At 47.4% G+C, this 16,399-nt stretch overlaps 1 protein-coding gene across 1 annotated transcript in view; it reads right to left on the reverse strand.

Moving 5' to 3' along the window:
- The window catches only part of LOC311231859 (uncharacterized protein), a 127,322-nt gene that overhangs the window by 10,329 nt on the left and 100,594 nt on the right, over positions 1-16,399 (reverse strand). The window contains exons 15-17 of the mRNA XM_084318481.1: positions 14,836-15,048; positions 10,280-10,399; positions 5,544-5,684 (exon numbers count right to left, since the gene is read on the reverse strand). Of these exons, the coding sequence (XP_084174607.1) occupies positions 5,544-5,684; positions 10,280-10,399; positions 14,836-15,048 (474 nt within the window). The remainder of the gene's footprint in view (positions 1-5,543; positions 5,685-10,279; positions 10,400-14,835; positions 15,049-16,399) is intronic.

A 16,399-nucleotide genomic window follows, 5' to 3' on the forward strand; every position in this document is an offset into this window, starting at 1 on the left:
GATCTGTGTGGCTTAACTATCCCATTCACAGCTGTTACGCTACTCCTGAACGATATAACGACACTACCCGCGTCCGTACAACTGAAAAGGGTTGTCCTAGCGGGCGTCACAGCAGCGAAGAAGCTAATAGCAATGAGATGGAAGGAGCCTGAGAAACTTACAATGATTAACTGGTCCCTAACTCTATTGGATGTGATTTATCTTGAGATATCCACAGCCCGGGTGATTGGGGTGGGGCAGGCTGGAATTGACCTGTGGTTCGCAGCAGCTGAGAAGGTAAAGACCGCAGTGGAGCGGGGTTGGGGTGCGTGTTCGGGTGAGTCCGGCGGTCTCTTGGGAGGGGGAGGAGGAAATGTTTTGTTTTGTCTGTCTTGTCTTTTGTCTTGTCATCTTGAGTTTAGCTGGGGATATTATGGGGGGGCAGCTATTTAACTATTTAACTATTTCTTCACTGTTTGGCCACTTTTACACGGTCTCTGTGAGTCTATGGAACACCTCTACAGGTTTTTGTTTTTTCATGAAGGTTCATTGCTCTGTTTTCGGGTCGTGTTCGCAAAAAATGGTCCTTGTGGTGGATTGGAGATGTACGTTTTATTAATATAGGGTCACACGGCCGGGAATCGGGGCTGAACACTGGGAAAGACCATTTATTAGATAGTACCCCTTGGAATTAAAATTTAGAAGGTTGAACTCTGTTTTCTTTTCTCTTGTCTGTATAATTGTTAGTCTGTATTATTATTATTGTTTTTGTTATTTTCTTGTGAAGTTCTATGTATTGTGATTGTGGTTAATGTGTTGTCTTGTTTCATGTGAATAATAATAAAAATTTGATAAAAAAAAAAAGGTTAGTGTTAGGGATGCACGATAATTATCGGGCCAATATCAGCAATTATGACGTCATCCCGATAAACCAGATAAAATGATTGATAGCTCTGATAAATTTATTTTATTATTTCTTTTTTTACATTTTTTTTTTATTATTTTTTACTTTTTAATTTTCTTGTCAACGTTCACACACACAATATATGCTTACTTAGGATTTGACTTGATTCAACAACAAAGCAGTCGGGGCAATGGCAATTTTCTTTTTTTTTTTTACAACTGAGGTAGGTAGATTACATTTTTAGAGACTAAAGTACCGAAAAAAGGTACCGTTGGGTACCGGTATCGATTTACAGGTACCGGTACCGTATCGGTTCAAATGTGAACGGTACCCATCCCTACTGACAAAGCACAATACCTGTTGGTTTTTAGTTCACTCATTGTTCAGGGAAACACATTGTTAACCCTTTCAGTGCCACGGACGACATATCTCGTTTGATCAGCCCCCCCGGTGAGTGCCCACGACGACAAATATCGTTTTATTGTTTTATTAGCGATCTGAAATCATATTTAATCAACCGAGTCTCCCGTTGGTACAGCAGCCCCTAGAGGAGCTCAGATTGGAAAAAAGCGCCCCCTATCGTCTATCCCTGTGTAACTGCAGGTCAGTCGCTTAGACTGACCTGGGATCTGTAGATATGTAGAGGCGGAGCCAGCTGGCTCCTTGTGCTGGCAAGAAGTCTGATCAACATGGAAGTCGTCGCGGGACGGGAATCAGCCTGGAATATATATTCACAGCAGCCAATAATCAATCAATAAGCGTGATCGATATTTGGAATGGCGATCAGGAATTGGAATAATCTTTTTGGAGAACATCTGATCTGAGGTAAGGAATCTATTTTACCAGTCTTGGGATAATCAGAGTTGTATTCGCTGAGATCTCAGCGTTTGCCCTATGTGTGATGTGTGTGTGTGTGCGCAATCGCTTTGAGGAAATCAGATAATCGGATTTTTCAGATTGTGCATACGTACACATTATACTATCGATAATCTAGCGTTTATTTGAAAACGATTCATAAATAGGCCGAAAAATGACAGTTTTTATGTATTCTAGAATATTCCAGAAAAGGGCGATTATCATGGAATATTTATATTTTCCTTGAAAACGAGGGCTTTTCAAAATGCTATAAAATGAAAATGAACCGATAAAAAAACAATCCGCTTCGACAATGTTGACTGCAAACGAGTCATTGATAAGCGACGGGCAGATTAGACACATAGCCATAATTGAAAACATAGATTAGGCGTTTTTAACGCCAACATTGAAGTGGATGGTGGCATTCAACGGGTAAATCAAGGTTAAGCAAGGGCTCTGAAAGTGTTAATGACATTGACGGATTGTGAATTTTGTGATCGACTCAAATTATATTTATTTGGAAAAATAAATATAGTCACTTTATTTGAAGAGTCAAAACTGTTCTCTTGGCTTTGTTTTGTTCATAGTAGTAATGCTCATGTCATGATAAATCTGGTTAGGTCAACACTACAGGAATATACATTAAAAAAAAAATTATAATACAATAAATATATATATATCGGTTATCGGTATCGACCTTGAGGAGCAGAAAGTTATCGATATCGGGGTCAAAAAATCAATATCGTGCACCCCTAGTTAGGGTTAGTTGGTTAAGGTTAGGGCAGGGTTTAATTCAGTGTGGACAGATTAATTTGCTTTCATGACTAACGATGCAGGCTTACCTGTATGCCTGATATGTGGTGCGAAATTTGATAGATTTTCCACAAATAAGGGAAGGACTCTAATAGAGCTGCATAGTTCAGGGTTTTATTTCAAAGTAGGTCTACAGATGCCAGTGTAGAGAGAATAAAAGCTAGCATATAATGGTAGTGTCTGGTTAGGAACAAGTTATAATGGTTGGATTATCCAATGGGGGGTCCGGGAGGGGGGGGTTTGAGCTGGAGCATATGTATGTAGGTTTTTAGATAACAGGTATTAGGGGTATATCCTGTATAAGACATTTGACTAAATGGTAATTTCATTGGATATGCACTGAATTAATGCTTGTATATCTTATCGTGTGTTGTCATGTTTGTTTATATGTCCGTTTAAAAAACAATAAAAGAATTAAATATAAAAAAATAAAAAGATGCCAGTGTTTTTTCTCCTTTTCTGTGTTTTATTTCAAAGTAGGTCTACAGATGCCAGTGTTTTTTCTCCTTTTCTGTGTTTTATTTCAAAGTAGGTCTACACATGGTATTCGTTTTTCAAAGTAGACTACTTTTTATTTTATAAATATTCCACAAATAAGGGAAGGACTCAAATATACCTGAATAGTTCAGGGTTTTATTTAAAAGTAGGTCTACAGACACCAGTGTTGTGTCTCCTCTTCTGTGTTTTATTTAAAAATACGTCTACACAGCCAGTATTTTTTCTCCTCTTCATAAGAGTTTGAGGTTTTCCTTTGTTATAACAGGTAAAAACAGCAATAAAAGTCAAAAAAAGTATTTTTGTTGATTTATAATCCCATTAATGCAACAAACTGTGTGCTATAAGTATAAAGTATAATAAATCGCAAATTACTTTGGGTATGCAATTGTCAGGCGTTTTATGCTAAATGTGGGGTATGCTTGGGGATATATAAAACGTTATACACTGTTATCTTCATTTTAAGGGTAAATAGGTTGTGCGGCTCCCTGAGCATTTTATTTTGTGGGACGGGGGAAAAGTGGCTCTTTTGATAGTAAAGGTTGCTGACCCCTGGGTTAGGGTAACAGCCTGCTGGCGCGATTGTTAAGTGGTCTGCACACGGCGGGCGACCGATGTCGCCTGGCAATGCGATCGCCTGTCGCTCAACGACAATCGCTTAGCCCCCCACACCAGAGGCGACCGTTCAGGTATAATAAGCTATGTGTCGCTCTGTTTAGCTGGGGGGTGTTTCCCCCCGGGAGATATAGGAGGGCGGACCGCCGGCCGGGACCGGACGTTAGTTTGTCGTGAAGCGAGCGTATATATATTAGCAGGTAGCTGTGTTGTGCTTTACGAGAGAGTATTAACCTGTAAAACCATATTGAGCTGGAATTAAACCACCATATACGAATACAACCTCTCCTCATTCTTCCTGACATTACTGCATGCCTGATCGCTACGATACGTTCACTACCACCGATTGGACAAGCTGAGAGAGAATGTGTTTTCACTGAAGACGCAAACTGTTCTGTTCTCAACCATCATTTTCTTTGGACAATAAAGCTTATAAACCACATCAGCTGCAGCCTGGACATTAAACTCTGTCAACATCCACAACTTATTTTGTTACCCGAGTATTAAAACACTAGTAGGTGCATCGTGGCGCATTGTTCATTTATTAGTTAATGACAAGCGGCCACTATAGCTTCTCAAACTAACGTTATTTATTTAAATGGTTCCTGTTAATAATAATGAACATAAGTAGCATGGTAATAATACGTAGGTTATTGATCAATGAATGTATTGATACATTAATGGTGTACAAATGATACACCAGTAGAACTTCTGTACTACTTCTACTGTAGAAGTCCTCACTGTCCTTCCTTCACTGTCTGTCCTTTCAAAAAATAGGATTGAGGCGATATTTAGCGAGGCGACAGAAATAGCTGTGCGATCGTCGCTTCAAAATCTCCTGCCGTGTGGGTCGTCTCATTCATAACAATGGAGGCGATACAATTCTGTCGGTCGGCTCGCAAAAAAAGTCGTGGCTTGGCTAAAACCGCCCGCCGTGTGCGGAGCCCTTTAGGAGTAACGCGGTTGACGCTGAAAAAAACTTCAGTGGCCAATCAGATCGCGCAAACCGAACGCGGAAGTGCAACTCTGTTGGGTAAAATATACACGCGTCCTGGTCGTGGTAAACTGTGACTCCTACTGGTCGGTCGGGGCGCCTGTTCAGCAGGGAGGGGATCTGGGGGAGATAGTGTGAACCTCCCACGCGCTTTACGTTCCCCCAGTGAGAGTCCTCGCTGTCTGGAGAAAAGAAGCGGCTGGCTGACTCCACATGTATCGGAGGAGGCATGTGGTAGTTCTACACCCTCCCCAGGCCGACAGTAGGGCAACGACCAGGAAGGGAATTGGCATAACGACTAAAGGGGAAGGGGAGGGGGGGGGGGGGGGGGGGAGAAGGGGAGGGGGGGAATGGCAAAAATACAAAATGTGCCACTCAATGTGTATTGTATTCCACTGTACCTTGACGACTAATAAATACATGTATAAAAAGAAAGAGCTATGTGCCTGAATAAGTCAGACATGTACTAGTATGGGCGCCCCAGTGGCGAACCACATAGCGCGCTCAGCCGCGACACGGCCGACCCGGGTTCGATTCCCGAACCCGTCGTTATTTGCAGAATGTCTTCCCCCCACTCTGTCTCCCATTCCTCCTGTCTCTCTCTACTGGACTGCCCAGTAGTAATAAAGCGATAAAACGCCAAAAAAAAAATCAAAAAAAAAAAAAAAAAGTACTAGTATTTCACGATATTTCCAAAGTTCTTTCCACGTGGAAAATTATGGAGAAAATTATGGTGGGGTCACTCATTTATCGCCCCCATTTTGAAGGTGGATATTTGAGAAACAGTGGTGAAAATCTCTGCACTGTACGGCACACAATACATAACGTATTACCGTCAATTACCAATTAACTATAATGAATTAATCAAATCTAAAAATCAATTCTCACCTCCCCGACGGCATTGGTCAGAATCTGGATGATCCTGTCGTGGGGCGTGGCCACCACGCTCTGCCCGTTGATCTCAATGATGCGGTGCCCGACGCGGATGCCCCCTCTTTCTGCTATACCCCCCCGCATCAGGCTGCAGATCTATAGAGAGAGAGAGGGGGGGGGGGGAGAGAGAGAGAGGGGGGAGATAAAGAGAAAGGGATGGAGATAGATATAAAGAGATAGATATAAACTCAATTACCTTTTATATAATTACTTACAGTACTGAATGGATCTACCCATAACACTACATAATTGAGTAGGCCGGTGTGAAAAAAAAAAACTAACATTTGTCTTTCAGTATTATGCACTTTCCTACTAAGTAATCTTCCTTGTCTATATTGCTTCCTACTATACTATGTCTTCACTACTATGCACTCAAGACTGCAGCACCCAAGTTGCAACACTGTTTGATGATTTGCCCAGAATTAACTTCATCAGCTCGATGTTGCCGTTACACCCCCCCCCTGCTGGTTACTGGCAAAAACTACACTCCGCTGCATATAAATTCATTTGGAACAAACGTCCATGATTAAAAAGATCCACTGCACAGAGAAATAAAACCGACGGGGGGTTTAGCCTTTCCAGACTTCAAATATTACTTTAAAGCGTTCTCTTTAAGACCACTGATCACCTGGTTTGACTCTCAAGCATCTGTATCCTGGAGACCATTAGAGGAGAACATAGTGGCACCACATAGACTGCAGGATATAGTGTACACCAACATATCAATTAACACTTTGATTGCCTAAGGCTAAATTCATGATATACCATCCCTTGCCAGCTCTATTTGTCTATGGAGAAGTTCCCCTTCTTTGCAGGGCTATAACTTTTTAAATTCTATTGCTAAATTGCCATTATTAGGGCCCATTCAATGTCCTATATGTATTGTTCAGGGTGTATGAACGTTAAACATTTTCATTCACATATTCATACTAAAATATGATCTAAAGTATAAGTATGTTTTCATCTCTTTCTGCAGCTTTCTCCAGAACGTGATTTATAGCCCCAAATGCATTATATTGATGATCAAATACAGTTTGATAGCAATCGGCGCGATATAAAAAAATCCAACTGGACGGACTTCTGGAAGTTACTACACGTCATCTGATGTTGACCGGATGGGCGAGGGGCGTTTATAATTCCGTGGGCAGCGTTATACCATTCATCTAATGTGGGTCAAATGTTCATCATAGCAGTTAGTATCGAACACGGTAATTGTACACGCTAAAACTCACCCCAGTCTCCGCGGGCCGTTGGGCGATCAGCGTGGGGTAGACAGTTTTCCATTATGGGATGTTGAAATACCCGGTCCATTTCCAGGTTGTATAATAATATATACGTCCAAATCATGTTGTTTTTTTGAGTTATTTGCAGCGATCGATGTTCACTGTGTGAAGACTGAGTCTCTCTAACACTAGCGAGTGCCCGGACCACATATGGAGTGAGTCCTGCCGGGTTAAAGGTAACATCCGTTTTTTCGATCTGCCGATCGGCCACCAGATGGCGGTCTTGAACCGCTAGAGGATTGAGAGGAGATCACACTTGTGTCTCAGGGCCCCGGAAAGGAAATATGATTCCGATCACAGATTTTTGAAATATTGATATCAAAGACGAGTTACGGCGTCTTCGGCAACTTGAGCATGGCGGGGAAGGACGCCTAAACTCGTCCTTTGGCAACTAAAGTGTTAAGCAATGCAACTTGAGATTTGGCCCTCTTGTTACACATGTGATCCGGATATGGCGTGACACACAGAAAACGTGTACTAACCACCATAAATGGCACAGGCATTCTCCCCTATTTAATAACAATTTACTCCTTATTGAACAACAACCTATCAGATACCCTGGATGGGAAAAGAAAGGCATACACACATAATAATTTAGGACCTGCTCCGAGGTCATCAATTGGCACACATGAGATGCATGCATGCAATTCGTATCTGCGATTAACCCATCCCGTCGTCCTTCCCCCCCAAGGGCAGCCGGGAGCAGACAGGCGCAACGTGAGCCGCGCCAGGGGACCAATCCAAGTGCTCCTGTCCGTCTTCGTCAAGGACGCCACAGCGTTAGCGATCTTGGATATCTTCGATGACCATGGTCTCCACAGTTATCGAGATATATTCAACAAATTTGACCTCACCAGTTCCACTTATCTCTTCTATTTACAAATAAGAGCAGCTTAGAGGGCTCACGGCGTCCCATGTGATGCTCCACTTGAGCACCACAGATTTCACAAATTCTTTTATGACAAGGAGACGTCGAGAGGCTTCGTCTCTGACTTTTATCGCCACTTACTTACGTCCTCATATAAGGTCCTTCCCCTAGACTCGGTTTGGAGGAAGGATATCCCAAACCTGGAAGTAGATTTTGATTGGGATGCAGTCTGGGAAAATGTTCGGCTATCATCACGCAACCCAGATCACCAACAGATTAATCTTAACTTTGTTCATAGGACTTATCTGACCCCTAGACGATTGCACCTAATGGGTCTCAGACCGGACTCTCGATGCTTCTTGTGTTCAAACGATGCTATTATATATGCATGTTACTTCTCCGGCGAGGCATCTGAAGAGACCCAAGTGATTCGCCGAGCCGGAAAATGCGTGGAATACATCATTTACAGTACCCAACGCTGAATCAATAAACGCGATCGAGGGGGCAGGTGGCGCACGGAGATTACGTTCGTCACCAACACCGGGAGACACTAGGATTCGCCTGTTCGAATCCAGCTCCCGGCGTTGCTATCAGCTTGGCTGTCCTCTCACGCTGATACAATTGGATGTATCAGGGGGTGGGAAGCTGAAGGGTGGGTCCTGGGCGTTGTGGACAGCGACCCCTACAGTTCGGTCGGGGCGCCTGCTCAGCAAGGGTTGGAACTAAGGAGAGATAGTGTGGCCTCCCACACGCTACACTCTCCCCGGTGAGAACCTGCGCGGCCAGGTTGGCCTGCCCCAGGCTGCACATGCGTCGGAGGAAAGCATGTGACAGTCTCCGGTCTCCCGGACCAACAGTAGGGGAAAGTACGCAACAACCAGGAAGGGTGGGATGGGAGAAAAATCGGGAAAAAGGAGGGGAAGAAAGATAATAAAAAAAAAAAAAAAATTTAAAAAAACGCGATCGATATTTGGAATGGCGATCAGGAATTGGAATAATCTTTTTGGATAACATCTGATCTGAGGTAAGCAATTTATTTTACCAGTCTTGGGATAATCGGATCCGTTTTGACCTATATATCAGCGTGTGCCCTGTGTGTGTGTGTGTGTGTGTGTGTGTGTGTGTGTGTGCGTTGATCAGGAAATGAGAATATATTTTTCAGATCGCTTCTATAGCGTGCATAAGTACACATATACTATCAATCTAGCGTTTATTTGAAAACTATTCATAAATAGGCCGAAAAATTACAACGTTTTTTGTGTATGCCAGAATATTCCAGTAAAGGGTGTTTATCATGGTATCTATATATTTTCCTTGAAAACGAGGGCTATAAATGCTATAAAACGAAAATGAATCGATTAAAAAACAATCCGTCTCGACAATGTTGACTGCAAACAAGTCATTGATAAACGACGGGCAGATTAGACACATAGCCATAATTTAAGACAGAGATTATGCGTTCACACTGCTATCATTGATTTTTATTTTTTATTTGTATTCTTTGATCACCAGTAACGGCTTTCGTTTTGAACACCACACACGCTGATCGGCCTGATCAGTATGAAATCATTGTAGGATCAAGCTGGAATTGACGTCAGATGTTCCTTACCTTAGATCTGGCTTATTCCAAAAAGAATATTCCAACTGTCTGATGTCCATCTGGTCCCGGACATAATGTGGCACAACTTATCCATCGAGGGGCATTGGACGCGTTTCCAAGTGATCGTGTGAACCGCTAGACTTGCCTGAACCAATATTCTGCGCCCGGAGGGGTTTAAATGTAACACACGGTCTGGAACAGGGTTTCAAGCGCTCTCGATACTGCCGCCTAGCAGGTTTTGGCCAGTACTGCACTTTTTGGGTCTCTAGATGGCTTTCACTTGTAACATATAGGTCCGTGAGTGTAATATTGATATTAACTCATTGACCGCCAGGCTTAAGTGCGCAAGAGGGCGCTAGAGCACCACCGCTTTAATCAATGGGAGGACTGGGAGATTTGCGAGTGATTAAAATATATCTTAAATTATGGCTATGGGTCTAATACACTCGTCGATTATCAGTAAGTTGCTTGCAGTCAACATGTACAAAACGGATTGTTTTTTCATCGGTACATTTCCGTTTTATACCGTTTTGAATACGAGTATAGGTTGTGATTTCTAGTAATTCCAGAGAAAGACGCGATAATACACAAAACACGTTGTAATTTTTCGGCTGATTATCGAATCTTCCTGAAATCATCGCTAGATCATCATTATTGTCCTTCCTCGTGCATACATGAAATGGCCCTCGTAGTGCGGCGCGCCCCCCCCCCCCCCCCCCCCCACCACCTCCTGCACCCAACGGAAAACAGCCACACATGCAAAATAATAATTAAAAAAAATCTAGATTTATCGATTCTTCCAAATGGCATATGGTCTCTGCCTTAGGCGAGAGGATGACTCATCATCACGCACACACACACACACACACACACACACAGATGACTCTCATCATCACGCACACACACACACACACAGAGATGACTCATCATCATCACGCACAATGCCGTCCTCCACGCTGAAGCCCAGCTGGAACTTGGGGTCTGGTCTCTTGATGATGGCCATGGTGACCGGCGGGCAGTGGACGATACTGAGCGTCACGCTGCTCTGGCTTTTCAGATCCTGTTGTGGGAAAGAAAGAGGATCAAGGCGGTATTTTAGTGCAGAAAAGTGACGGGAAGAAGATGAACATGTGAGATAAAAAAGGGGATGTATTCAACCACATACAGCAGGGTAAAGATCCACATTCGAATGACAGGAAATTAATAAAGTTTCCCATCTATTCTTTCCCTCCGATATCCAGAGACGTGTTTCAAACGGAAGTCAAGCTTTGCACCGGCCTGCAAACTACCGGCCTGCAAACTACCGACCTGCAAACTACCGACCTGCAAACTACTGGCCTGCAAACTACTGACCTGCAAACTACTGACCTGCAAACTACCGGCTGCAAACTACCGGCCTGCAAACTACTGGCCTGCAAACTACCGACCTGCAAACTACCGACCTGCAAACTACCGGCCTGCAAACTACTGGCCTGCAAACTACCGACCTGCAAACTACCGGCCTGCAAACTACCGGCCTGCAAACTACCGGCCTGTAAACTACCGGCCTGCAAACTACCGGCCTGTAAACTACCGGCCTGCAAACTACCGGCCTGTAAACTACCGACCTGCAAACTACCGGCCTGCAAACTACCGGCCTGCAAACTACCGGCCTGCAAACTACCGGCCTGTAAACTACCGGCCTGCAAACTACCGGCCTGCAAACTACCGGCCTGCAAACTACCGGCCTGTAAACTACGCGGCCTGTAAACTACCGGCCTGCAAACTACCGGCCTGCAAACTACCGACCTGCAAACTACCGGCCTGTAAACTACCGACCTGCAAACTACCGGCTGCAAACTACCGGCCTGCAAACTACTGGCCTGCAAACTACCGACCTGCAAACTACCGACCTGCAAACTACCGGCCTGCAAACTACCGGCCTGCAAACTACCGGCCTGCAAACTACCGACCTGCAAACTACCGGCCTGCAAACTACCGGCCTGCAAACTACCGGCCTGCAAACTACCGGCCTGCAAACTACCGGCCTGCAAACTACCGACCTGCAAACTACCGACCTGCAAACTACCGACCTGCAAACTACCGGCCTACCGACCTGCAAACTACCGGCCTGCAAACTACCGACCTGCAAACTACCGGCCTGCAAACTACCGGCCTGCAAACTACCGACCTGCAAACTACCGACCTGCAAACTACCGACCTGCAAACTACCGGCCTGCAAACTACCGGCCTGTAAACTACCGACCTGCAAACTACCGACCTGCAAACTACCGACCTGCAAACTACCGACCTGCAAACTACCGGCCTGCAAACTACCGGCCTGTAAACTACCGACCTGCAAACTACCGGCCTGCAAACTACCGGCCTGCAAACTACCGACCTGCAAACTACCGACCTGCAAACTACCGGCCTGCAAACTACCGACCTGCAAACTACCGACCTGCAAACTACCGGCCTGCAAACTACCGGCCTGCAAACTACCGGCCTGCAACTACCAACCTGCAAACTACCGGCCTGCAAACTACCGACCTGCAAACTACCGGCCTGCAAACTACCGACCTGCAAACTACCGGCCTGCAAACTACCGGCCTGCAAACTACCGGCCTGTAAACTACCGGCCTACCGACCTGCAAACTACCGGCCTGCAAACTACCGGCCTGCAAACTACCGGCCTGTAAACTACCGGCCTACCGACCTGCAAACTACCGGCCTGCAAACTACCGGCCTACCGACCTGCAAACTACCGGCCTGCAAACTACCGGCCTACCGACCTGCAAACTACCGACCTGCAAACTACCGGCCTACCGACCTGCAAACTACCGACCTGCAAACTACCGGCCTGCAAACTACCGACCTGCAAACTACCGACCTGCAAACTACCGACCTGCAAACTACCGGCCTACCGACCTGCAAACTACCGGCCTGCAAACTACCGACCTGCAAACTACCGGCCTGCAAACTACCGGCCTGCAAACTACCGGCCTGCAAACTACCGGCCTGCAAACTACTGGCCTGCAAACTACTGACCTGCAAACTACCGACCTGCAAACTACCGGCCTGCAAACTACCGACCTGTAAACTACCGGCCTGCAAACTACCGACCTGCAAACTACCGGCCTGCAAACTACCGGCTGCTAAACTACCGACCTGTAAACTACCGGCCTGCAAACTACCGGCCTGCAAACTACCGACCTGCAAACTACTGGTCTGCAAACTACCGACCTGCAAACTACCGACCTGCAAACTACTGGTCTGCAAACTACCGGCCTGCAAACTACTGGTCTGCAAACTACCGACCTGCAAACTACCGACCTGCAAACTACTGGTCTGCAAACTACTGGTCTGCAAACTACCGGCCTGCAAACTACTGGTCTGCAAACTACCGGTCTGCAAACTACCGGCCTGTAAACTATTGGCCTGCAAACTACTGGCCTGCAAACTACCGACCTGCAAACTACCGGCCTGCAAACTACCGCAAACTACCGGCCTGCAAACTACCGGCCTGCAAACTACTGGCCTGCAAACTACTGGCCTGTAAACTACCGGCCTGCAAACTACCGGCCTGCAAACTACTGGCCTGCAAACTACCGACCTGCAAACTACCGGCTGCAAACTACCGGTCTGCAAACTACCGGCCTGCAAACTACCGGCTGCAAACTACTGGCCTGCAAACTACCGGCCTGCAAACTACCGCCTGCAAACTACTGGCCTGCAAACTACCGGCTGCAAACTACTGGCCTGCAAACTACCGGCCTGTAAACTACCGGCCTGTAAACTACCGGCCTGCAAACTACCGGCCTGCAAACTACCGGCCTGCAAACTACCGGCCTGTAACTACCGGCCTGTAAACTACCGGCCTGTAAACTACCGGCCTGCAAACTACCGGCCTGCAAACTACCGACCTGCAAACTACCGGCCTACCGACCTGCAAACTACCGGCCTGCAAACTACCGACCTGCAAACTACCGGCCTACCGACCTGCAAACTACCGACCTGCAAACTACCGGCCTGCAAACTACCGACCTGCAAACTACCGACCTGCAAACTACCGACCTGCAAACTACCGACCTGCAAACTACCGGCCTGCAAACTACCGACCTGCAAACTACCGACCTGCAAACTACCGACCTGCAAACTACCGGCCTGCAAACTACCGACCTGCAAACTACCGACCTGCAAACTACCGACCTGCAAACTACCGGCCTGCAAACTACCGACCTGCAAACTACCGGCCTGCAAACTACCGGCCTGCAAACTACCGGCCTGCAAACTACCAACCTGCAAACTACCGGCCTGCAAACTACCGGCCTGCAAACTACTGGCCTGCAAACTACCGGCCTGCAAACTACCGGCCTGTAAACTACCGACCTGCAAACTACCGGCCTGCAAACTACCGACCTGCAAACTACCGACCTGCAAACTACCGGCCTACCGACCTGCAAACTACCGGCCTGCAAACTACCGACCTGCAAACTACCGGCCTGCAAACTACCGGCCTGTAAACTACCGGCCTGCAAACTACCGGCCTGCAAACTACCGGCCTGCAAACTACTGGCCTGCAAACTACTGGCCTGCAAACTACCGGCCTGCAAACTACCGACCTGTAAACTACCGGCCTGCAAACTACCGACCTGTAAACTACCGACCTGCAAACTACCGGCCTGCAAACTACCGGCCTGCAAACTACCGACCTGTAAACTACCGGCCTGCAAACTACCGGCCTGCAAACTACCGACCTGCAAACTACTGGTCTGCAAACTACCGACCTGCAAACTACCGACCTGCAAACTACTGGTCTGCAAACTACCGGCCTGCAAACTACTGGTCTGCAAACTACTGGTCTGCAAACTACCGGCCTGCAAACTACTGGTCTGCAAACTACCGGTCTGCAAACTACGGCCTGTAAACTATTGGCCTGCAAACTACTGGCCTGCAAACTACCGACCTGCAAACTACCGGCCTGCAAACTACCGCAAACTACCGGCCTGCAAACTACCGGCCTGCAAACTACTGGCCTGCAAACTACTGGCCTGTAAACTACCGGCCTGCAAACTACCGGCCTGCAAACTACTGGCCTGCAAACTACCGACCTGCAAACTACCGGCTGCAAACTACCGGCTGCAAACTACTGGCCTGCAAACTACCGGCCTGCAAACTACCGGCCTGCAAACTACCGGCCTGCAAACTACTGGCCTGCAAACTACCGGCCTGCAAACTACCGGCTGCAAACTACCGGTCTGCAAACTACCGGCCTGCAAACTACCGGCTGCAAACTACCGGCTGCAAACTACCGGTCTGCAAACTACCGGTCTGCAAACTACCGGCCTGCAAACTACCGGCCTGCAAACTACTGGCCTGCAAACTACTGGCGACCGGGAAACAACACTTCTTCTTCTGCTATACTAGATACACCTCCACGGCTTATGGAAGCACAGTGCCCACTAGTGGATCCCCAGGAAATGGCATTGCAGGGGGAATTGTCAGAAGTGCCCTCACCCGGATGATGCTCTGGCAGGTGGCTATGGGCAGGCCCACCAGACTGGTGCCGTTCACCGACATGATGCGGTCCCCGATGCTCAGCTCCCCACAGCGCTCAGCAGGCCCGCCGTGGAGCAGGTTGGCCACCACCACCGTGGGCAGGATGGAGCCCCAACCAGACTCCACTACTGCCAGCCCCACTATCTCCCCGGGAGCCTTGGAGACGGACACCTGGGGGGAGGGAGAGGGGGGGGGGGGAGAGAGGGGGGAGAGAGAGAGGGGGGGGGGAGAGAGATAGAGAGAGAGGGGGGGGGGAGAGAGAGGGGGGGAGAGAGAGGGAGGGGGGGAGAGAGGGGGAGAGAGAGGGGGAGAGGGAGAGAGAGAGAGGGGGAGAGAGAAAGGGGGGAGGGAGAGTGGGAGAGAGAGAGGGAGAGAGAGGGGGAGAGAGAGAGGGGGGGAGAGAGAGGGAGAGAGGGAGGGGGGAGAGAGGGGGGGGAGGGGGGAGAGAGAGAGGGGGAGAGAGAGGGAGGGGGGAGAGAAAGGGGTGGAGGGAGAGAGATGGAGAGAGAGGGAGAGAGAGAGAGATAGAGAGGGAGGTAGAGAGGGAGGGAGGTAGAGAGGGAGGGAAAGAGAGAAAGGGGTGGAGGGAGGGAGAGAGAGAAAGAGATAGAGGTAGAGAGAGGGAGGTAGGAGAGAGAGATGGATGGAGCGAGAGAGAGAGAAAGAGATGGATGAGAGAGAGCGATGGAAATAGAGAGCGAGAGAGGGATGGAGAGAGATAAGAGAAGGGGATGGAAAGAGAGAGAGAGATTGTGGGATTTCACACTAGCAGCAAAGTGAGTGCATGATCACACCTCATGTTGTGACACAACCTACATACTGTACAAAACCTATATAAAATTACACACAACATGAAGTGTCATATGTCATAACCAGAATTACTGGAATTTAGTCATTATAATTCGAAAAAGGGGCAGAGGGGGCGTGGCTGACAGGTAGAGCTCAATAAAGCTTCTGTGAGGTCCGGTGAGTCACGTGACCCACAATGCAACGTAGCCGTCTGTAATATGGATGCCTTCTAGCCACTACCGTCCTGTCTCCAGCAACACTGTCAGTACCGCACCAACTAACTAACCTTCCTCGGTGTAGTCCTGTGTAAAGCAGGAAGCTGGAGCAGTAGTTTAGGACTACATCTCTAAAGCAGGAAGCTGGAGCAGCTGCAGGAGTTTAGGACTACATCCCTAAAGCAGGAAGCTGGAGCAGGAGTTTAGGACTACATCTCTAAAGCAGGAAGCTGGAGCAGGAGTTTAGGACTACATCTCTAAAGCAGGAAGCTGGAGCAGGAGTTTAGGACTACATCTCTAAAGCAGGAAGCTGGAGCAGTAGTTTAGGACTACATCTCTAAAGCAGGAAGCTGGAGCAGCTGCAGGAGTTTAGGACTACATCCCTAAAGCAGGAAGCTGGAGCAGGAGTTTAGGACTACATCTCTAAAGCAGGAAGCTGGAGCAGGAGTTTAGGACTACATCTCTAAAGCAGGAAGCTGGAGCAGGAGCAGGAGTTTAGGACTACATCTCTAAAGCAG

This window comes from Notolepis coatsorum (assembly GCF_963971535.1).
Source record: "Notolepis coatsorum genome assembly, chromosome: 7".
In the NCBI taxonomy this organism is placed as follows: domain Eukaryota; kingdom Metazoa; phylum Chordata; class Actinopteri; order Aulopiformes; family Paralepididae; genus Notolepis; species Notolepis coatsorum.